Source organism: Condylura cristata, unplaced genomic scaffold (assembly GCF_000260355.1).
Source record: "Condylura cristata isolate star-nosed mole 26May11 unplaced genomic scaffold, ConCri1.0 scaffold00018, whole genome shotgun sequence".
In the NCBI taxonomy this organism is placed as follows: domain Eukaryota; kingdom Metazoa; phylum Chordata; class Mammalia; order Eulipotyphla; family Talpidae; genus Condylura; species Condylura cristata.
Window position 1 is genome coordinate 32,265,661 of NW_004567119.1, and position 22,850 is coordinate 32,288,510.

Sequence of the window (22,850 nt, forward strand, 5' to 3'; positions counted from 1 at the left end):
TTTCTTCACTACTCAACATTGTATCTTTGACCAGAATCTACATCGCTTTAGACTTTCTTTCAGAAGTGCTTTTTATACTTATGTTGTCATTTCAAACTTACACATTTTATTTTGAGACCAACATTATTTTGTAGGTGAGTTTGAGACAATGAAGTTCAACTTCAAAAGAAAAATGATCAGGTAGGTTGGTCTCCTACCTTAAAGCCAGTAGATGAGCCAGTAATGAGACTTACTTGAACAGGCCTTAACCTTCTATGGTAGTTCCAACCTGTGGACCTTAGTCATCTGATCTGGGAAGCTTCTTAATTCTTCCTCTGAAGAAGCGTTTTAAGTGGAGTGCAGTTGGAAGCCTTCAAGGGTCAATTATTGTATTATTCCCAAGACTATTGTTACAAGTCACCATTCATTTAAAATGACTCTGAAAACATCTTCTCTCAAGCATCTGAAGGTCAGAAGTCCAAATCTCATAGCCCCATATTCTTTCTAAAGGCCACTATAGGCGGGAATGTCCTCCACCTTCTGGTGGCTCTAGGTATTCCTGTGTTTCCTTGCCTTGTGACTGTCACTTCAATTTCTACCTCCATCTTCACATCACCAACCTCTGTGTGTGTCTGATAAGGACCTTTGTGATTAAAGTCCACCCAGATAATCAGTCCTTAAATAACCCACATCTCTAACGAGTCCCTTATTCAAATAAGTTTCCAAGAAAATGAGCTGGATATCTTTGGGAGAAAAGCAGTTCTTCAGCTTACCACAACTCATAAACCTAAATCAGCCTAGAGAAATGCTCAGATTTCAGTGAAGTGTCCACCAAGAAAAAAGAAAAAAAAAAACTTAAAAAAAAAAAAGACATTTATTTTGGGGTAGGGAGTGCTAAGTTTGCAAATTAGGGAGCCCAAAATTTGGTATCAGCCCAAATTCTGTCCCTCTAGGGTCTTTATTGAAGGGGTGGTAATGGGGGAAAATGATGGAAAGAATAGAATTGATCAAGAACTAGAACTGGTGACAGAATTCATGCCTTAGAATTCACTGCCTTGTAGTCAAGCTGGCCTTGATTACCATGGAGACAAGAAAAATTATCTTTGCTCTGTTCTTAGAGAAGGCCATGTCTAGTTGGAAACAGAGTTCTTATCATTCAGATAATAATGGTTTTTGTTTCTTTTTTAAGTTACAAATTAAGGAAGATGGTACGCTCCCCAATGGCGCAATGGGTTAGGACACGCACTGCAAGCTAGTCCCAGCTGCAGCTACTCAGTGTGAGTTCAATCCCAGCCCTCTAGCTGACCCACATGACGCAACAAGCCTCTCCTGTCTTGCCCACTACTCCCCTCAGCATAGTACTTCACTGATCTGCCTGTTCCTCATTCTGTCTCTGGTGAATGCTCTCACCACCCCTGCACTTCTGGCCTGTACCCCAGCTCAGTATGCATAAATAAATAGATCTTAAAAAAAAAAAAAGATGGAGTTCCAGGCAGAAGATGGAGTCATTCAGTCCACCAGAATATCCCTTTTTACAGAAGTGTTATGATTTTTTGTTGAAAATCTGAAGTTTGTATTTGACTCATCTCTGGTTTTATTTTATTGTACTACCAATGCTCTAAGCACAGAAAACTGACAAGATTCCTGTCTGTAAGAGAGGACTTTAGTGGGCAGTATCATGGGCAGCCCCAGGACACCTAAATCTGCCTGCCCTAAATGAGTTCTGCATGTGCCACATATGCATACTCTAGTGCATAAGACCTTCGATGGCAAGGGACTTTCATACAAATTTGTGTACAATAAGTAATGTGCAATAAAGGAGATAAGAGAAAACATAGTTAAAATAGTTTCTAATGGAAACACCCAGTTACCCAACCCCTGTCCATAAATGTCCAGCCAAAGAGGGTTGACCCAAAGCAGGACCACTAAAGCCTGAAAGCCTGCCCAAGCCTAAGGCACCTTCTGGGGGGACCCATGGAAAGGGCAGAAGGAGCCGGGCAAATCTGAAATCTGGAAGGAAAAGAGCAAAATCAAGATGCAAGTCAAGATTGAGGCTGCTACTGCCAGCCTCCCACATGTCTTGTTCAAGTGTCTCCTTTCATGTGCCCCAAGACCCCGACACAAGTCCCAAGCTGAGAAGCAAGTACAGCTGCTTCTTCACATGTCTGTCTGCTCCACATGCCTCCTCCAGGCCTCCTTCTTCTTATCTCTTACTGCTTCCTTCCTCCCTTCTTCCTCTTTCCAGTCTTTTCTAGCTTCACCTCATTGTCCAATGTTACCCTCCATTAGTGTGTGACAGGGAACATGGAATCCCTCCTTTCTTGGGGAATTACTCAGTTACAAGAATGTTCTATCTTTCCTTCCATTTTTTTTAATCATGTAAAATGTATGGTACATAAAAGTGGTGTCATGTTTTTATTTCGACACCACTATTAAATACTCCAACTTGGGCCCTCCCAGATTGGTGCAGCACGTTAAAACACAGCACTAAGAAGTTCCATCATGAGTTCGATCCCTGCCTAGGAGGTGACCCACATGGCATGGCAGACCTCTCCTGATCCACTGACTGCTCCCCTCAGCAGTGTACTTCATTGATCTACCTGTTCTGCTCCCCACTCTCTGTCTCTAGTAAATCCTCTCACCCCTGCACCTCTGTCTCATACCCCAGTTCTAGAATGCATAAATAATTTTTAAGTTTAAAATAAAAACAACATAAAGAATTAATTTAAGATTTATTTAAAAATTTAAAGGCTAGGCCCTCCCCGGTGGCGCAGCAGGTTGAAGCACAGCACTAAGAAATAAAGCCACTTCAGCATGAGTTCGATCCCGCCCCACATATGACCCACATGGAGTGGCAGACCTCTCCTGACCCGTCCACTGCCCCCCTCAGCAGTTCTGCTCCCCATTCTGTCTCTGATGAATACTCTCACTGCCCCTGCACCTGTGGCCTCTACCCCAGTTCTGTATGCATAAAAAAATAAATGTTTAAAAAAAAGAATAGCATAACTTCACCATTTCAATTTAGTAAAAAGTTAGTATCTAATCTGCTTCAATGAAAAAAAAATTTTTTTTTGGCCGAGCACTACTCACTACTTCTTTCTTTCTGTATCATTCCCATACCCATAAAGTGTGTGTTCTTAGGTCTCTAGGTGAATAGACTTGAAATGACTAGGCCAGAAAATATGTTTTCTTTTGAACGGTTAACACATTACTAAATATCTTAGGTGGCCTATAAGCTTTACACTAGGCAAATTAATAACTCAGATCGCCATCTAGTGTTGAACAAAGAGCATTTTCTAAGAGATATTTCCTGACCTTTGTATTTGGAGTTTTATCTTTTTTTCTCTCTATAGAGGTCAGTGTTGTTTTGCTTACCCTACTTTCTTTTGTCAAGAGGATGCTAAACTTGTATTTTTATGCTTACTTTCTTAAATTTGAAGAGAATGAACTGGAGTTATGTTTTCATATTTACTGATAAGTTTAATAATTTTTGAGGCTAAAAAGTTACTTAATCGGCCCTTGCTGGTGGCGCAGCAGGTTAAAGCGTAGCACTGTGAAGCTGCCCGCAGCTGCCTCAGTTGGCGTTGGATCCCCGCGGGAGATGACCCACGTGGCGCCCCTCCCCTCAGCAATGTACTTAGTTGATCTGCCTGTCTTGCTCCCCACTGTCTCTGATGAATTCTCTCACCACCCCTGTGCCTCTGGCTTGTACCCCAGTTCTGTATGTATAAATAAGTCTTTAAAAAGTCACTTAATCATACAGAAATTTTAAACTATTGATACAGTAGTATAAACCATACCACCTTACAAAAAATAATAGAGACATGTGGTGAGTGTAAGTTAATTCAGGTCCACAATTCAGTAATGTTTGGTATACCTAAGGAAAATCATCTCATAACTCTTGGAGTTCTTCCAGGTTGGCAGGTAATCAAACAAGCACCAGAGAGATAGACTGAGGAGTGAGGGGAACATTTTAGTAATAACATATACCTCCTGCATATACGACAGAGACCCACCATTCCTGAGTAAATCACTCACCTAAGTGGCTTTAGACACCATCTTAACCACTTTGGCTAAGGCAGGAGTGTACGGATGCTGGACAGAGAGTATAGATTAGTTAAGGAAGCTCTGTGAAAGATACAGTGGACAAAGGTATTCAAATTAAGTTCTGCTAATGATAATAGAAAAATATCTGTGATGCTTTCTTTTCATTTTATAATTTTTGTCCAGACATGTATTTTGTGACTTTGTACTTTCCTTGAGATAAAGTAAATTCATTTTAGTACAGGCTTTTCATTTATATCATTGTATTTTCTCAATTCTGAAACATTTTTAAGTCATTAAAAATGAAATAAAAAACATCTTTAAAAGGAACACGTTTATAGGGTCTCCCTGGCTGTGCAAAGGGTTAAATCTCAGGATTATGAAGCATGAGTTCGATTCCCAGCCAGGGAGGTGACGCACAGGCACCTCTCACTGCTTGTCCCTAGCAGTGTAATTCAGTGAATCTGTCTGTTCTACCCCCAACTCTACGTCTGGTGAACCCTCTCACCCCGTGGCACCCTGTCTGGGGCTTGAACTTACGCTGTCTTGGTGATAGTGTTGAGACTCGACCGGTAGGCCAGGGAGGACCCTGGAATTTTTTAAAGGTTAAAAAAGCGGCAAAAAAAATGTGAAAGAGACCATATGTAGCTTGCAAAGCCTCCCTCCACTCTTTCCCATCTGGTCATTTACAGAAAGTTTGTTGATCCCTGTTTAAGAGCAAACTAAGATACTCAAAGATAACATAACCTTTGGGCAGGACAGCATTCAATGCAGAGCAAACCCTTTCCTTACATATGCCCCAATTTAGCCAGAGGAATGTGAAATCCTATAATAAATCCTGTCTAACCCCAGCTTATAGAGATACTATACAGAATGTTATACTATACTCAGAATGTTAACAATCCACAAACCCAACTTTGCTTCACGAGTAAATGTGTGTGGCAAACAAGAATCAACAAATCTGTACCAGATCTCATCTGTGGCTGGTTCTCCTTTGACCTAAAAACTAAGAATGGCTTTTGGAATTTAAAGGCTTGCTTCAAAATTTCAAAAATGAAGTTTCCAAGAATATGTGATAGGCTACAAACACTAATAGTTGCTATTGGATTCTAGAGAAAAATTCAACAACAACTATGAAGGGCCTGGTATTCTGTCATACTGCCAAGCTAACAAGTTAGTTTGCAACCATTTGATGGATAATGACAAGAGATCTAAGATTCCTGGATCCGAGAGGCCACACTTTATTGCTGAAGGAAGTTATCAGAGTGTCAGCCTATCTGCACCGGAGCACTTATTCCAACAGGGAAATAAGGAGGGACAGATGACGCCAGCACAGCCAGATGTCACTGATGTATGGGAACATATGCTGAGAAATATGTCATTAGGAGATTTTGTGGTGTGAAAGCGAATGGATGATGTCATAGAATGTACTGACACAATTTGGATGGTCTCCATTACTGCACAGCCAGGACATCCTGACTAAGCATACAACGCTGACTGAAATACCACACCGCATGGCAATATTCAGTGGGTTTCCTTACATGGAGCAAGATGTAGTCTTACCAGTTCCCCTCACCTAGCGAGTAAGCAACAGTTGTGTTGCAGCGTCCTTGACCGATTTGGTGGTGCCTATGTAAGTTTCTTTTTTTTTTTTTAATTTTTCAAAGATTTAGTTATGTATGTATACAGGCCAGAGGTGCAGGAGTGATGACAGAGTTCACCAGAGACAGAGTGGGGAGCAGAACAGGCAGATGGAAGAAGTATACTGCTGAAGGGAGCAGTGGGCGGGCCAGGAGAGGTCTGCTGCGCCATGTGGGTCAGCTCCTTGGTTGAGGATAGAACTTGTGCTGCAGTGGCTGGTAGAGCCTATAGTGCTGTCTTTACTCCTGTGCTATCAGAGAGGCCCCACATTGCTATAATTCTGCAAGTTAAAAGTTATCATGGGAAATTCTTTACAAAGCTTCAAGGAAAATTGACATTGCAAAACAGTTAATTATTTAGAAATAGAGTATTAATAAAAATCTCTTTCAATGATAGTATTCATTTCAAATTAAAATGTAAAAACATTTAGTTTCTTGGATGCTAAATTCAAAATTTTTTTCTGGGTTTGTTCATGGTAAGTCTGCACAAGTACCAGGGCCACTGACATTTCAGTCTTATTACTTATTGTCATCTTTCAATAGGTCCAGTGTGAAAGTATACCCATCTTGTTAAGGGTGGTAAACAGTGGTAAAATAGTGAAGGCTCCAACTGATTGCTCAATAATCTCTGATAAACTTAATTGCTCCCCACAACATGCTTTTTTTTATTTCCCTCCCTCCCCCCACCCCGTTTTTGATCCCACTCCCCACTCCACCCCCACAGAATGTCTCTGGTATATGGTTGTTCATTATTTTACAACATGCTTTCTTTTATTGCCAAAAATCACTCAAAGCTTCTCAGCTAATAGCTTTAATCCTATAAAATACTGTGGTTGGGCCCAGCCTGGTGGTCCAGCGGGTTAAAGCACAACATTATGAAACTAAAACCACTTCAGCATAAATTCGATTCCCAGCCAGGGAAGTGGCCCGCATGGTGTGGTAGACCTCTCCTCACCAGCCCATTGCTCCCCTCAGTAGTGTACTTCATCAGTGGGTCTGTTCTGCTCCCCACTCTGTCTCTGGTGGATCCTCTCACCACCCCTACACCTCTGGCCTGTACCTCAATTCTGTATGCACAAATAAATAAATATTAAAAAAATAAATACTATGGACTTAAAAACAAACAGACAATTATTAACTAGAGAGATTCTGCAGGGGAGGAGGACAGAAAGGGATCAGAAGGAGGGAGGAATGTGGGGGTGTGGTGATGATAGTTGGGGGAGGGAGGAAGTAAAATGAACAATAATGTAAATAGATATATAAAAAATAAAAATAAAATAAAATACTGTAGTTTTCCTCACACTATGCTGCTCATTACCCTGACACTAAACCTAGTCACCCTTATTCCCTTACCAAAAGAAAACTGAACCCCTTATCATTGCTGAGCTCTGTGGTGAAAGTATTCAAATATACATAGATCTCCAAATCTCTCTGGCATACTGCTGAGGTACTTTTGTTATTGATGGTTTGTGAATAAAAATAAGTAAAAATTATCAGTTTTGTTGAGTATTTTTACTATTAAAGTATATCTTTTCCAGAATTAAATCAGAACAGATGACTATGTTACCTAAACCAACCAGCAGGCAAGAGTATGTTTCTGTATAAAAATATATACATGTAGTGTATATGTAAACAAATTTCTTGAGTCTGTATATGCATATGTGTGTATATGTATGTAACCATATTTACATGCTTGGGGATTAGTCCATGACATTGGGAATATTTTTAAAACAAAGGAAGTCCCTCACCTCTCTAATAACCTGTATGAAATAGACAACAAATTAAAAACGTTTAGGTACTTTGCTATTAGCTAAGCAATTTAAAAAAAGTGAATTCTAGCTAGAATGTTTCATGATATTAAACATATTAGCAGAGATAAATTGGCAATGGTATGCAATCAATTTTGGAATAATTACAATTGTATTGCTGAGGTTTCCAGTCCTCGCCCTAACAGCTAAGGACAAAATCGGCAGGACTGTAAAGATAGGAAATTGACAGAAGCCAAAATTTGAGGTGCCTTTGAACACTGCCAAATGGATTTTACAGATTCTTCTCATAATAAATTATAAGTGTACTCAGGTTGTGGTTTGTTTATTCTCAGAATGGATTCTAGCTCCACATTTTCATCTTCCATAATTTCAGAAAGCTAAAAAGAGTAAGTGGAATCCTGAAACTAAAATGAGAAATGCAGTGAGAAAGTATGAATTTTCACAGGCTTTAGTAGTTCCTTTGGCCTTGATAGTAATGAAGATTGTCCTTTCTGGGATGCACCGGTTATTTCATTAGTTAATAACTACGCTCTCCCATACTGCCTTTCAAACATTTACTTCCAATCCTAGGTTCTATCCACGATGAACTAATATGAATAAATACTGCAAGAGGCAGGTGGTAACTCCAGAATTACTGGTAGGGCTCTAAAGGACACATTGAAAACGACACTTCAGGGCCCTTCATGGTGGCACAACGGGTTTGGAGTCAGTACTGCAAGCAGCCACAGCAGCTTCATTGCAAGTTCCATCCCCGCACAGAAAGGTGATCCACGTGGCACAGCAGACCTCTTCTGTCTCTCCCGCTGCTCGAGTCAGCAGTGTACTTCATGGATCTGCCTGTTCTGCTCCCCACTCTGTCTCTGGTGAAGACTCTCACCACCCCTGCACCTCTGCCTTGTACCCCAGTTCTGTATGCATAAATAAATCTTTAGAAAATGTGCACATGTATTTGAAAATCATGTTAAAAAAAAAAAAAGACACTTAAGATCTAGAGATTTTAGTTACCCTGAAAAAATATCATAATGTCCTTGGGACTGTTGTCAGACATGGCAGAAAAACTCTCAAGGTTAAAGGTCATGGACCCATGGTTTCCAACTAAGAAGATATACTAGTTCCTCTGGTTTCTGGACATTCTTTTTATCAGGAGACTTCAAATTTAGGATTGTTAGGAAATCTCCAGAAGTTCATAACTAGAGAAATGAGCAGTTTTTATTAAAAACAAAGAAACGGTTTTCTAAATCTTGCCTAATCTGCTTTCTAGTTTTTTAGATTTACCACTAATTTTGCCTCATATATTGTAACACCAACTTTACCCAATCAGTATTAGTGGGTGATTGGAAGAGACTGAAATAAAAATAAAATGATATACAAATCCATCTTTTACCTGGTAACAAACTACTAATGACGTATCTCACCACATTGGATTTCAGAAACATTAACCTCAAAAGCACAATTTATATCAAAGGAGAGACTGTTTGGTCATTATTGTATACTGAATGTTTGTATCACTGCCTCTCCCCTAAATTCAGGTGTTGAAGTGCTATCCCCATAAAGATGTTAGGAGTGAGTGCTTTGAGAAGTGATTCAGATATAATCACTTGGAAAAAGCATCAGAATAGTTTTGGGGTTCTTAACAGATATAAAAATCTGTCTCATAGCAAAAAGACCCCAGAAAGCTGACATCTTCCTTTTTTTTTTTTTTTTTTGACTCCTCCCTTTTACCAGGTCAGCATGCCTCGTGAAGAAAGGCTGAGGTTTCCTGCCTCCAAAACTAACTTCCATCAGATACTGAATCTGACGGCATCTTAATCCTGGACCTCCTGGCCTTCAGAATGTTGAAAAAAAAATTTCTGTTCTTTGAAACAGATTATGGTATCCTCATCTATAAGTCTGAATGATCTAAGATTGCCTATGAAGTAAATTTAAACACCATTTGAGAATGTAGCAACCATTGGGGTCTTTTATTCCCTACCCAGAAAGTCAAACTCTGAACCATGAGAATGTCTTTCACAGAGTTTATTTGAGGTGACCACAAGTGAGTTGGTGAGATTAGCACCCTAAAAACTGGCGACCCTAATGGTAGCATTGCTGTGATTATATATAAGGGGGAGGAGAGTGAGGGACTGCAGCATACGAAAGAAGTTAGGAGCTTTGTGTTTCCAAGTCAGAAGAGGTGTCATAAATCAGGGTGTTTGCTTTTGAGACTATTGTAAACATACTGCAAAATTTTCTTAGAACCCCAGTACTGGACTGGTGCAAATGAGCAATCTTGAAAGGCTCTTGTTTGTGTGCAGGAAACTGATGCCTGCAGGGGTTAGTCTTTTCATCTCTGCAGGGCAAACTATGGAGGAATTTATGGCAATCCTAATTGCCTTCCTGTAATATCAGCATATTGGGACAATTGGAAACAGAAGTTCCTCCTATCAAGAATAATTATGTTCTCAATTCAATGACTCCTTGTTTCTGGCTATATAAACTAAATTCAGGCTTAAGTTTGGAGGAACAGCTCTGACAGAGTAAAATCTGTTGGGTTGCTTCCTGGCTTTGAATCATCATAATGATTAGCTAATAAACTCTTCATCTAGCTGTTCTTAGAATTTATTTTCCAGTTAACACTGCCAACTTCAAAGGAGCACAGAGAATATTTGTTAGGGATGTAACACAACCAATTTTCCAAGAAAGCAGTAGGAGAGAAATGGTTTAGTTGCAAGTTATAGGTTTATTTATTTATTTTAAAGATTTATTTATTTGTGCATACAGAACTGGGGTACAGGCCAGAGGTGCAGGGGTGTTGAGAGGATTCTCCAGAGACAGTGTGGGGAGCAGAACAGGCAGACTGACTAAATACACTGCTGAGGGGAGCAGTGGGCAGGTCAGGAGAGGTCTGCCACGCCATGTGGGTCACCTCCTAGGCAAGCAGGGATCCAACTCACGTTGAAGTGGCTTTAGCTTCTTAGTGCTGTGCTTTAACCTGCTGCGCCAACAGGGAAGGCTTATTTATTCATCTTATAATTAAAAATTATATTTTATTTTATTTATGCATCTAAGAACTGGGCTATAGGCACAGAGTTGTTGGGAGGGAGGTAAGAGGATTCATCAGGGACAGAGAAGGGAGTAGGCAGACTGACTGAAGTACGCTGTGAGGGAAGCAGTGGGCAAAACAGGGGAGGTCTGCTGGGCCATGGATGTCAGGTCCAGGGCTAGGAATACAAGTCAGTGCTGCAGTAAGCTTCATTGTCTGAGTCTTAAACCCTTGTGCCACCAGGTAGGTGGGCAAGTTAAAAGTTAGTCACAGGGAGGGGATAGAATTTAATTCTGTTTCATACTGATTTTTAGTGTGGGGAATTTTTTTTAAAGATTTATTTATTTATGCATACAGAACTGGGGTACAGGCCAGAGGTGAGAGGATACAGGGATGGTGAGAGGCTTCACCAAAGAGAGAGGGGAACAGAACAGACAGTTCAATGAACACTGCTGAGGGGAGCAGTGGGCGAGACAGCAGAGGTCTGCTATGCCATGAGGGTCACCTCCAAGGCTAAGGATCAAACATGCACTTAAGTGGCTGCTGCTAGCCTGCAGTGCTGAGTCCTAACTCATTGTGCCACCAGGATAGGGCCAATGTGGGGAATTTTTGTTACAATGGAGATCTGACAGGAAGACTATTGATTCTTCTAATCTACCATAAACTTTGAATATCAAAAACTTTCAATTAGTTGAATTTGTCTATCCACTTATTAATTGAACATTTTCTAGGAGCTAGCAATATACCAGATAAAGTGACAGACACAGGATAGTCATATAGATTGTTCTTCATTTTTGCATGGGGAGGCAGGCAAGCTCATATAAATACTTTTGGATTCTCTAACAGAATTTGGTTATGTCAATCACAAAATTGCCTTTTCTTGCTGCTGGTGTAAAAGAAATATTAGTTATCAGCCCTAAGCTGTATGTTTGACTTAAGGTTTGAAAAACTTAAAACTTATTACATATACAGGAATTAATTCCATCAGTCCCAGCACATAAGGATGCCCTTGATTTTTCTGAGTGCTAAAAACAAACAAATCAGAAAACAGCACCTCCCCCATTCAATAATCCATACGTATTTTAATTTGTATGGCCTGGAATTTGCCTTCTCTTTCACTGGCATCTCGGTACAGAACCATTTGCAGTCTTCACGCTTTGGTGGGAGGAGCTAGGTGGAAAAAGTCATTATCTAAGGAACTGGAGGGGGAAATTGAACATTTATATTTTGATGATTTGTTATACACTTTCACCATATTTTCATACTAACTCCATTAAGCAATTGGTGCGGTGAAAAGGTACAGAATGTGATCCAGGGTCAAACAGTTGTTAACATATAGCAGGGACTCGCATCGATCACGGAAGTTACTGTTTCTTATTCAGCAAATCTCAAGAACAACCACCCTCCTTACAACTTTCCCCTATCCCCACCCCCACCCCCATCTAAAGAGGTTTTTAATATGTTCACTAAAACCTAGAGGTGATTTGCTAGATCTGGGTCCGATCTAGGTGGGAAAATAATCCTATACGTGTGCAGATCTTTTCATAAGCTCCATCTTCACCAAAGGAGGACCCTTCGCCAGTGCCCTCTCCTCAATAGCGGCAGCTCGAGGGACACAAGTGTCCGCCCTCCCTGCAGGTGCGCGCGCACCTGTCGTCGGCCCCCGGCGCTGCAAGCAGGGGGCGGGGCAAAGGCGATGCGTGCTCCGCGCGCGCGCCGGCCAAGTTCCCGTACGTGCGCCGTCCGGAAACGTGGGGTCGCGGCGCTCGGAGCTTCGGGCCGGGAGTCGGCCCCGTGCCGAGGGGGAGTCTGGGAGGGGCGTTTTCCGGGGCGGTAGCGGCTCCCCCTGGCGGCGGCCGTCCAGCGCCGGCGGCGCTCAGTCAGGCGTTCTCCGCGGGCAGCCGGCGACGGGGCCTTCCTGCTAGCGTGGGGTCCTCGGCGGCCTGGGTGGCTAGTGCCCCTGCTGCTGTCGTAGGCGAAGACGGCTGCGAGTGCGGCTGCTGTTGGTTCGCGGCGGCGGCGGCGGAGGAAGAGGGCGAGGCGACAGGGGGAGAAGGCGGCAGGCGCGGCGGCGGCGGCGGCGGCCGGGCCCGGAGGCGGCGAGGGGGGGGGAAGATGGCGGACGTGCTCAGCGTCCTGCGACAGTACAACATCCAGAAGAAGGAGATTGTGGTAAAGGGAGACGAAGTGATCTTCGGCGAGTTCTCCTGGCCCAAGAATGTGAAGACCAACTATGTAGTTTGGGGGTAAGTCCGATGTGACGATGTTCTGGGGGAGGGTCGGTCTGGCAGAGTTGGGCTCCCCCAGGCGACTCTTTCCTAACCCCTCCCCCCCGTTTCCCTTGGGGATAGGGTGATGTGGGGGGTACACGAACGGGTGCTCTGGGTAAAAGTTTTCGACCTCGACCGAAGTTACACTTTTTGGGGAAGAGGCACTGGGAGGACCTGCGTCTGGAGTCGTCTATCCCTTTACATCCTCGGGAAGCCAAAGGGAAATAATACCGTGGGAGTTTGTGATTCTTTCCAGGTCGTTTTTACCTGTAAGGGTCGAGTGGCATCAATGTGTGTAGGTGCATAAAGGAGTGCACCGTCCGGTCCCGGAGAGGTCTTTTTGTTCTTTTAATTTTGTTTCTCTCCCCGAGGCTGCCATATGTTGTAACTGTACCGGCCCTTGCAGCTCCTCCTTTTTCTCCTGTTTTCGTGTTCCCTCGAGAAGAGACAAGTGAATCAACTAGTATGAAGTTAGGACGAGAAAACGATTTGGTCACTTTGGAAGAGCCACCAAAACCTGTTGTAGGCGATGGGAGGCGTTTCCTCGGAGGGAAAGTTACTGGTGAAATGGAATGAGCTTTACAGATTTAAGTAAGAAATTGATGCTGTGTGTGATTTTGCGAAAGGTGTTTTAAAAAGAAAGGTGTGGAACGTTGATCATCTCGATAGAGGCCTGGTACTCGTTTGGAGTCTTATCTAGTGATGCTCCTCTCTTTGATGCTTCATTACTATAATTAGAACCTTGGGGGAGAACTTCCATACTCACTATGAATGAATGGGACTAATGGTCTTTATGAAGAGTTGATGAAAAGGTTGGGGAAATTTAGTTAGTTGATTCGTTTTTAATTTGCTTTTGGCCTTGAGGACTTCTTTTTTTTTTCGTTTTAAAAGGACAAGTTTTTTAGGAAAAGGAGAAAAAAGAGGCAACTGCATAGTCACAGGTGGGCAGGAGAGTTGCCTTTTCTGTTTTGCAAAGGGAAAAGGGTTGTAAAACGAAGCACCTGCCTAGTGACAGGCTGGCAGGAGAGCAGCTGAGGATGTGTGGATTAACTAGATTGATATGATGTTTTGTGTTTCTAATATTTTTTCATTTGATAAGAATTTGCACAGGTAGAATTACATTTGATTAGATTTAAAAGTATTTTCCCTGTTACAAGGTGGTATAGGTATTATCTTTTTCAGGGGAAAAGGTAATTCAGTCTGAAAGATAGGGGAAAAGCATCATAGGACCTTGATCCTTACTTTAAAAGAGGGATTAATTTAGAATGGAGAAGATAAAACATAACTTTTTAAGAATTGTATTTAGCTCTAAGGTGAGAGCAGCCATTTCTAGCTTGGGAAATAAGAGTGGTTTCATAAAAGTGTGTTTGGCCTGTCAACAATGCCAGTTTTTTCTTGAATAAACAAATGAACAATTGGGTATGCTTTAAAGAGTGGCTTGGAATTAAGTGGGTGAAATGGAGGATTAGTTCTTCCAGGCATGAGAGCTGAAAAGGAAATGTTTTGATAGAAGTTTAGTGAAGCCAGTAGTGAAAAAGAGTGCTTACAATAGTGAAGTTAATACCTTCATAACAGTGAATCACATCAACAGATAATTTTCATTTGCTGTTAATCTATGTCTGCATGTGTAAATATGTACATGTACAAAACATTAGACAGTACTTACCCTTATTGTATGTAGAGCATAGTTTTTCATTTTCATATTTAAAAGCTGTTGTGGCCATGCATTAACGTCCATGGTATAGTATATATAGTTATCTAAGGTTTCACATAATAACATCAGTTTGAGGGAAAATGGAAGTAGAGGATAGAGAAGTAGTTTGGGATTGGTTGTATTGATCATATTTAGATGAATTCAGTTAATACTGTAATTTCTGGTGAGGAGAAAATATGTAGATGGGGTGGGATAAAACACTCATATGTGAGCAAGGAATATAGCATGTTTTGGATTTTTGAGCTTCCATTGCTTTAAATTACAGGCAATTTATTTTGGCTTTATATCTTTGTTCTAATTTGAGGGATGTCATAAGAACTATACCCCTGAAATTTATTGTCATTTTTACTATAAAAACATTAGAAGAATATTCTTCAGCAATGTTTTAGGAGATAAAGGATAAATTAGTTGTCATTTTGCCCCATTAATAGTTGTGTGTTGACTAATTAGTTTTCTCCTCTGGATCTTTTCCAGTCTGTAACTGTGTTGACAAAATCCAGAGCCTAATTTTGTACAAATTCTGCAAACTGTTTAGTATTGGGTTCATGTATAATACACATGAATAGTGTATGCTTATTTTACTTGATTATTGTCATTGTCTAACTTAGTATTCTTTTGTCTTTTGTCCTATTCATAGTTTCACTTAATAGACTGTATGCTTCTTGGGTTTTTGTTTGCCTTGTTAAATACCATGGTTAGGTAGTAAAGTGACGCTAGATCAATTTTTTATAGATAAATTAATACATATAACTATTTCCAAGAGGTGAATTAGAATTGTGACTAAAAACTTAACTTTAACTGTTTCAGCACTGGAAAGGAAGGCCAGCCCAGAGAGTATTACACATTGGATTCTATCTTATTCCTGCTTAACAATGTACATCTTTCTCATCCTGTTTATGTCCGACGTGCAGCTGTAAGTAGAACACCATTTTCTGACTTAAAATTTAGTTGATATGTGTGATTTGTGTGGATAAGTTTCCTTAGGGGTTTGAAATAAAAAGAATGAAAGCTTTGTATGAAACTCTGTCCTGACTTAGTCAGGTTTTTACTTTGTGATTTTTTTTTAATATATATATATGAAATGTCGGCAATGTGTACAAAAAAATGTGTACAGCAAAAGTTTTAAAACCACTTATAGAGATATTAAATAAATTACGAGCTGTTGGAAGCGTTCTGGTATTTAGAACAGTGATCTTGAGGAAACTTACTTTCTATCAGTGAGGAGTCAGTGAGAAAAATGACAGAATCCCTCTTCATAAAACTATGTTAACACATATTACAGCTTTAAAAAGTGAACTGAGATAGTACAGTTGGCTCTTGAACAATATGGATTTGAATTGTTTGGGTTCACATATGTGGATTTTTTTTCAATAAATACTTTGGAAATTATTTTGAGATTTGTAGCACTTTGAAAGAACAAGTGGAACCCATAGTTAGTTCTAAATAGTTAACTATTTAGAAATAGTTATGTATATGAAATTTGGGTATGTTTTTTCATTTACTACTATAAAATATATACAAACCTAGTATAAAGAGTTTATATTTATCAGATGCACATTGAGGGATGTAGTTGAGAGAAATGAAAGCAATTGTAAAGGTGCAGTATTAAATCACAGTTGCATACAATCAGCTGTTCACTACTGTTAAAGTTATGAAGCTGCCTCCTGTCGCTGTTGAAGTAAGTTACTTCCAGTTTCTCAGCTGTCTTTAGAATTTTTTCTGTTGGATATACCCATTCATTTTGGGGTTAATAAAGTTAATTCAGGTACTTGGTTTAGAGTTAGAGGTTATATTCTTGGGGAGTGGTGTAGTACATTACTGGTAACTATTATTGTGTGTCGTAGGGCCCTTTGGTCACATAAGATTTAAAGCTTCTGTTTTTCTTTAAAGATTTATTTTTATTTATGCATATGAGAACTGAGGTACAGGCCAGAGAGGTGTGGGGGGTAAGGATACACCAGAGGCAGAGTGGGAGCAGAACAGACAGATAAATTGAAATACCCTGCTGAGAGAAGCAGCAGGTAAGACAGCAGAGGTCTGCTGTGCCATGTGGGTTTAGCTCCCTGGCCAGGGATTGAACTCTTGCTGCAGTGGCTGGCTATAGCCTGATAGCATTGAATTTAACACCCATGCAACCAGAAAAGCCCCTTAACATTTCTATTTTTCTAAAAATTTCACTGATTAAAGGGGAGAATTCTAATATTGTAGAGATCTAGTATTTTTTTCCTCTTAAGAGCAGGCCCTTTCTCAAGCAAGTTCCTGACCTGTCTATCCTACTGTATTGTGATTTTTTTTTTTTCATTTGGCTGTAGTATATATGTGATTCATTAATGACTAAATGATGAAGTGTGTTTTCAGGCTTACAGATACTTATTTTAAAACCACTTCATCAACATATGATTCACACACATATATTTATCCGCTTGAAGAATTTGGAGATAGATATATGAAGCCATTCACCATAGTCTATGTCGTGAACATATATATCATCACACAACTTTAGAAACAATGAAAGGAAATTAGTTTAAATCCTTTATGATGTTGTGTGTGGCAACTTTTTTAAAAGCAACACAGAAAATCCTGTAGACTCATAGATGTTTATACTTACATGCAGAAACTAAAACTTCGCCTAACCGATATTTAAAAAAAAAAGAGAATAAAAAAGTTTTCAGGCCCTCCCTGGTGGCGAGCAGGTTAAAGCACAGCACTGAGAATCTACAGCCACTTCCGCATGAGTTTGATTCCCGCCTGCCCCGGAGGTGACCACATGGTGTGGCAGACCTCTCGCTGCTCCCCTCAGTACTTCGTCGATCTGTCTGTTCTGTTCCCCACTCTGTCTCTGGTGAAGCCTCTCACCGTCCTTGAGCCTCTGGCCTGTACCCCAGTTCTGTATGCACAAATAAATCTTTTAAAAAAAAAAAAGTTTTCAAAGTGACTAGTTCATCTCCATCATTCAGGAGTATATGCAGAATGTTTGGTGCAGTGATGTATAATCACTGTTCAATATAAAATAATTACTCAGTGATGTAAAGAACTCATGTTATTTTGCTATAACTTCCATAAAGTGGTAGAGGTTTTAACTATATAATTCTATAAATTGCAGTCCTCCCTGTGTGTCATTGTTTGTTTACATTATAAATATGATACGGAATTTTTAACTACAGGATTGATTGAATTCATTCCCCAGATTTGATTTGGTGCCTCAAGGACTGTCTTTTCTTTTTCTTTTTTTTTAAATAATATAATAGTTTATTTTTACATCATTTGTGCCTTTTTCCATCTCGTTCGTTGTAATCCCCGGGGGCGTCCCATCACCGAATCACCTGTGTGCCATCACCATAGTCCAGTGTACTTCCCTTTCTCCACTGTTTTTGATCCCATTCCCCACTCCACCCCTGTAAAATGTTTCTGGTACTTAGTTGTTCATTATTACTGTTATTATTTTCTCCTCTGGAAGGACTGTCTTTTTTGTTTCATTTATTACATTTTTGAAAATCACCAATGTAGGAGATTAAAGGAAAATTAACCACTTTACCAAAATGAATGTGCTTTCCAGACTTAATTTATAATCTCTCCTCCCCCCCCACAGGATTTATACATAATCATTATAAAAAAGAAATATGTGATGTAGAAGTTGAATCAACTACCATTAACACTTTTTTGTATAAGTGTCTAGCACATTAATAATCAGTATTTAGTTTTAGTGGTTAGCTTATTTGAAAGAAGTAGAATTTTTGAAAGCTGTCTGGTATATGTGTGAGAAAAGAAAGCACTCTGGAAACACTGCAAAAAATGAGCAAGTAATTGGACTATGCTTATTCCAAATATGCAAATCATCAAATTTAAAAAATTTAATCAAATTAAAAAATTACTTAGAGTAAGTCTACATGGGCAAATGAAGACTTGAATTGAGATTTTGAAGAGGGATAGGCTTATTGTTTTCATTTCTAATGATTGTCTTTTGTATAGCTGGAATTTCAAGAGTGAAAGTTAAAACATTTTTCCCCCAAAATTAATATGCTTAAAAACTTTCCAGACTCTTAGCTTAGTTTCTAAAATTATGATTCTAAAGTTGTGTTACCAAGATATATTGGAATACCGTTCAGATATTACATGATGTTTATTAGGTTTGTTATACTTGGTGCTTTGATATCTAATTGAATTTTGATTTCAGACTGAAAATATTCCTGTGGTTAGAAGACCTGATAGAAAAGATCTCCTTGGATATCTTAATGGAGAAGCATGTGAGTAATTTTTAAATTACATTCACTCATATATATATATATATTTTTTTTCTTATATAAGATATAGTGGAAAGATAATTTGTACTTGCTCTAAATTAACCTGTATTTGTGACTGTATGCTTTTTTCTTTCTATTATGTGAGTGTACTATTTTTGCTTCTGAAACCAATCACTCTTGTATATGGATTCCATCTTTTATATTCTCAAAACCTTGTTTTGTAAATTGTTGTTTCTCTTTTATCACCAGATTTCTTTTTTTGTTCTGCATCAGATACATACAGTAAGATCTCCCCTTTTTTTTAGCATTTTTTTTAAAAGGTTTATTTATTTATTCATACATATAGAGCTGGGGTACAGGCCAGAGATGCGGAGGTCGAGAGGATTCACCAGAGACAGAGAGGGGAGCAGATCTACGAAGTACACCTCTGAGGGGAGCCGCGGGGGGGTCAGGAGAGGTCTGCCGCGCCATGTGGATCACCTTCGGGGAGGCAGGGATCGAACTCATGTGGAAGTGGCTTAAGCTTTTTAGTGCTGTGCTTTAACCCGCTGCGCCATCAGGGAGGGCCCCTCCCCTTTTTTTTGATCATTTTTATTATCTACTCTTTCATTCTCTTTGTCTGTGATTCTCTCTTGATCCATTCCAGCATTGCTTTCTGTCTCATCTCACTGAAATCATTCTTGTCAGGTCAGCACTGACTTAAGGAGTCAGTGTGATAGCTCTGCAGTAGCTTATTCACAGTGTACTTGACCTTTCAACAGCATTTAATACTGTTGGCTACTTCCTTTTGGATAGTATTTCTTCACATGGCATTTGGGCACCAGACTTTTGGTTCTGTACTCATATTCACTTCACCTTTTGTTTTGCTTTCATACCTCTAACACTAACCTCTCTCTGAGTTCCAGATTTATAAATTCACCGTCAGTATCTCCCCTTAGATATTCAATAGGTATTTTAAATATTAACAAATCCAAAATAGAATGATGATTCCCTCTTTGTTTTCACCCATTAGCCAAAACCAAAACAGCAAATTTTTTGTTTCAGTGTTCTCATCTTAGTAAATGGTAGTCTACCCAAGTAAATGGTATCCTATAAATGTAGTTGCTAAGTTAAAAACCTTGGAGAAATATTTGATTTTTCTTTTCTCGTATTTCATGTCCAGTCTATCATCAAGTGCTTTTCTTTACATGTAAAAAATAAGACACTTTAACCATCCTGTTCCCACCCTGTTCTGTCTCCTTTAGACATAGCAAAGCCCTCTCACAGATCCTTGTTTTATTTTCTATAGTTTATATAGACCAATTCGAGTGACTTGTTTTTTGAGAAAAAAACATAAAGTTAATTGTGTCATTGACCTGCCAAAACCAGTATGAACTTTAGAATAAAGCTCATACTTTTTCTTAACTTTATGTGATCTTGCTTTTTCATAAATCTTTATGACATCATCTTCTGCCATTGTTCTTTGCTCACAGTAGACCAGTATTGTTTTTCTAGTTATTGTAATTTTACGCTTTTGCACTTGGTGGTTTGTGTTGAGTTCTCTTATGTTGTCATACCTTTCATATCTTACCATTTCATTCATATAAATACTTAGTCAAAGTGAACTTAACCTGACCACTCTGATCAAAGGATAAAATAACATTGCTTTTCGTTGTAGAAGATCTATGGTACCATCTTAACTAATTAGTCATCAAATGCCTTAACACTGATTTGAGGTTACCCATTTATGTAGTTTCAGTTTACTCCACTAGGGGGTGTACACTCATGGGACTGGCAGAACTTTTAAATAATCAGTTATTAATACTACCTAGTTACAAAAAGAGTAGTGGTTAATGGAAGGTGCTTACCTTAATAAATGAATAATTATTTGCTGTTTTTTAGAGCACAAATAGTTGATAGACTAGAACTGTTTGTTCTTTCACTGGAGTGTTATTTGCCTACTTTAGGTCATTAACAGCTGTCCTGCCTATATTATGCACTATGGTTTTAACAGTAAAATTGATTTGCAGTCTGTGCATAATGGAAAGGCCATTATCAATACAGTAAAGTTGTCTATCTATAATACCCTCATTGAGCATTCTGCAGGCACTTCACAATTGCTTAATCTGTGTGGTAAACAAGAGCTGGGATCCTAGGGTGTGGTTGATGGGGCATTCTAATTCTGAAGAGTATAAAGTTGACTAGAAAAAGAAATTTTTTTTTTTAATTATGTGGTCCACTTGTAAAAAGAAGTAGGTGTATATGTACATGTTTGTATATATTAGCTTTAGAAGATCTAATAATCCTACAGAGTCTAGGATTCTTTATTTTTGGTAAATACCTCAAGTGAATATAATTAGTCTGACTAGGGAGGAGTACTTGATAGCAAATGGTTTTCCTTTTCAGAATCTAAAAAAATGTTACCCTTATTCATTCACATCATTTCCATAGTTCAGTCACCAAACATAGTGCTTTGTTGATTTTTAAAAAGTATTAACTTAGTGATTTAATGAAAATGTGGAGCCAGTTTTCATTTGTGAAAATAAACATAAAAATTTGATGAAGAGCAATGAGAAGATAGGGTGCAGTTTAGCGTTTAGACCTTGCAGTAAACTAAAGCCCTAATTTAAAATGTGTGAAAAAGTAGATAAACTAATAGCAAACAACCTTTGTATCTGTTAGGGATTAAATTATGTGAATTTGGCGTTATTAAAGAGACACATCAAATCAATGAGGGGAAAGGTATGATTATTCAATTAGTAGGATACTAATAATAAAAAATCTGCATAATAATAAAAGGCATGACATACTGGGAAAAGAGACCAATTGCACTAAGTGGATTAATCTTGCTAATGATATCAAGTGGCCTGAAAATACATAGAAGACCAACAACTCTGGGCATTTACGTCACAGAAAAAGTGATAAAATCATATGAAAATTGCTTCTTATAATAAAATTGCAAATTTAAACTACTTAGTTAACTTTTTTTTAACCTGATAGAAAAAAATCTAGAAGTTTGGTCAAAAATAATGAACAACCGGGCCCTCCCTGGTGGCGCAGCGGGTTAAAGCACAGCACTGAGAATCTAAAGCCGCTTCCACATGAGTTCGATCCCCGCCTGCCCTGGAGGTGACCACATGGCGTGGCAGACCTCTCCTGACCCGCCCGCTGCTCCCCTCAGCAGTGTACTTGGTCGATCTGCCTGTTCTGTTCCCCGCTCTGTCTCTGGTGAAGCCTCTCGCCGCCCCTGCACCTCTGGCCTGTACCCCAGTTCTGTATACACAAATAAATAAATCTTTCAAAAAAAAAAAAAGAACAACCATATACCGGAGACATTTTGTGGGGGTGGAGTGGGGAATGGGATCAAAAACTGGGGGAGAAAAAAAAAAAAAACTGGGGGAGAAAAATGCATGGGATTATGGTGATGGCACACAGGTGATTTGGTGATGGGAAACCCGCGGGGATTACAATCGAGATGGGAAAAAAAATGTACAAAATGATGTAAAAATAAACTTTTGTAATAAAAAAAAAATCTAGAAGTTTGGTAATAAACTTGGGTGAGGCTGTGAGGAAACAAATATTCTAATGTGGTATTGATTTTAATGTCAGTTGATATAACTTCCTTTGAAGAAAGTTGGCAGTAATCTGTCCTTAGAAATTGACATAGAAATTTATTTGCTGGACCCTCCCTGGTGGTACAGTAGGTTAAACACAGCACTATGAAGCCATCTGCAGCCACTGCAGCATGAGTTTGATTCTTGGCGAAGGAGGTGACCACGTGGTGTGGCAGACCTCTTGGACCCACCTGCTGCTCCCCTCATCTTTGTATTTCAGCACATCTGCCTGTTCTGCTCCCCACTCTGTCTCTAGTGAATCCTCTCACCGCCCCCATACCTCTGACTAGTACCTAGTTCTTGTAATGCATAAATAAATAAATCTGTTTTTTTATATAATATAATAGTTTATTTTTACATCATTTTGTGCATTTTTCCATCTTAGTTGTAATCCCCGTGGGCTTCCCATCACCAAATTACTCTTGTGCCATCACAAGGGTGATATAATCCAGTGTATTAACTTTTCCCCACTGTTTTTGATCCCATTCCCCACTCCACCCCCATAAAATGTCTCTGATATATAGCTGTTCACTATTATTTATTTATTTATTTATTTATTTTTAAACTTTTTTTTTTTT

At 39.3% G+C, this 22,850-nt stretch overlaps 1 protein-coding gene across 1 annotated transcript in view; it reads left to right on the forward strand.

Annotated features, from left to right (window-relative positions):
* Positions 1–12,550: 12,550 nt before the first annotated feature.
* Positions 12,551–22,850, forward strand: part of CDC73 (cell division cycle 73) — a 100,133-nt gene continuing 89,833 nt past the window's right edge. The window contains exons 1-3 of the mRNA XM_004685468.2: positions 12,551–12,700; positions 15,246–15,351; positions 18,613–18,682. Of these exons, the coding sequence (XP_004685525.1) occupies positions 12,570–12,700; positions 15,246–15,351; positions 18,613–18,682 (307 nt within the window). The 5' untranslated portion in view covers positions 12,551–12,569. The remainder of the gene's footprint in view (positions 12,701–15,245; positions 15,352–18,612; positions 18,683–22,850) is intronic.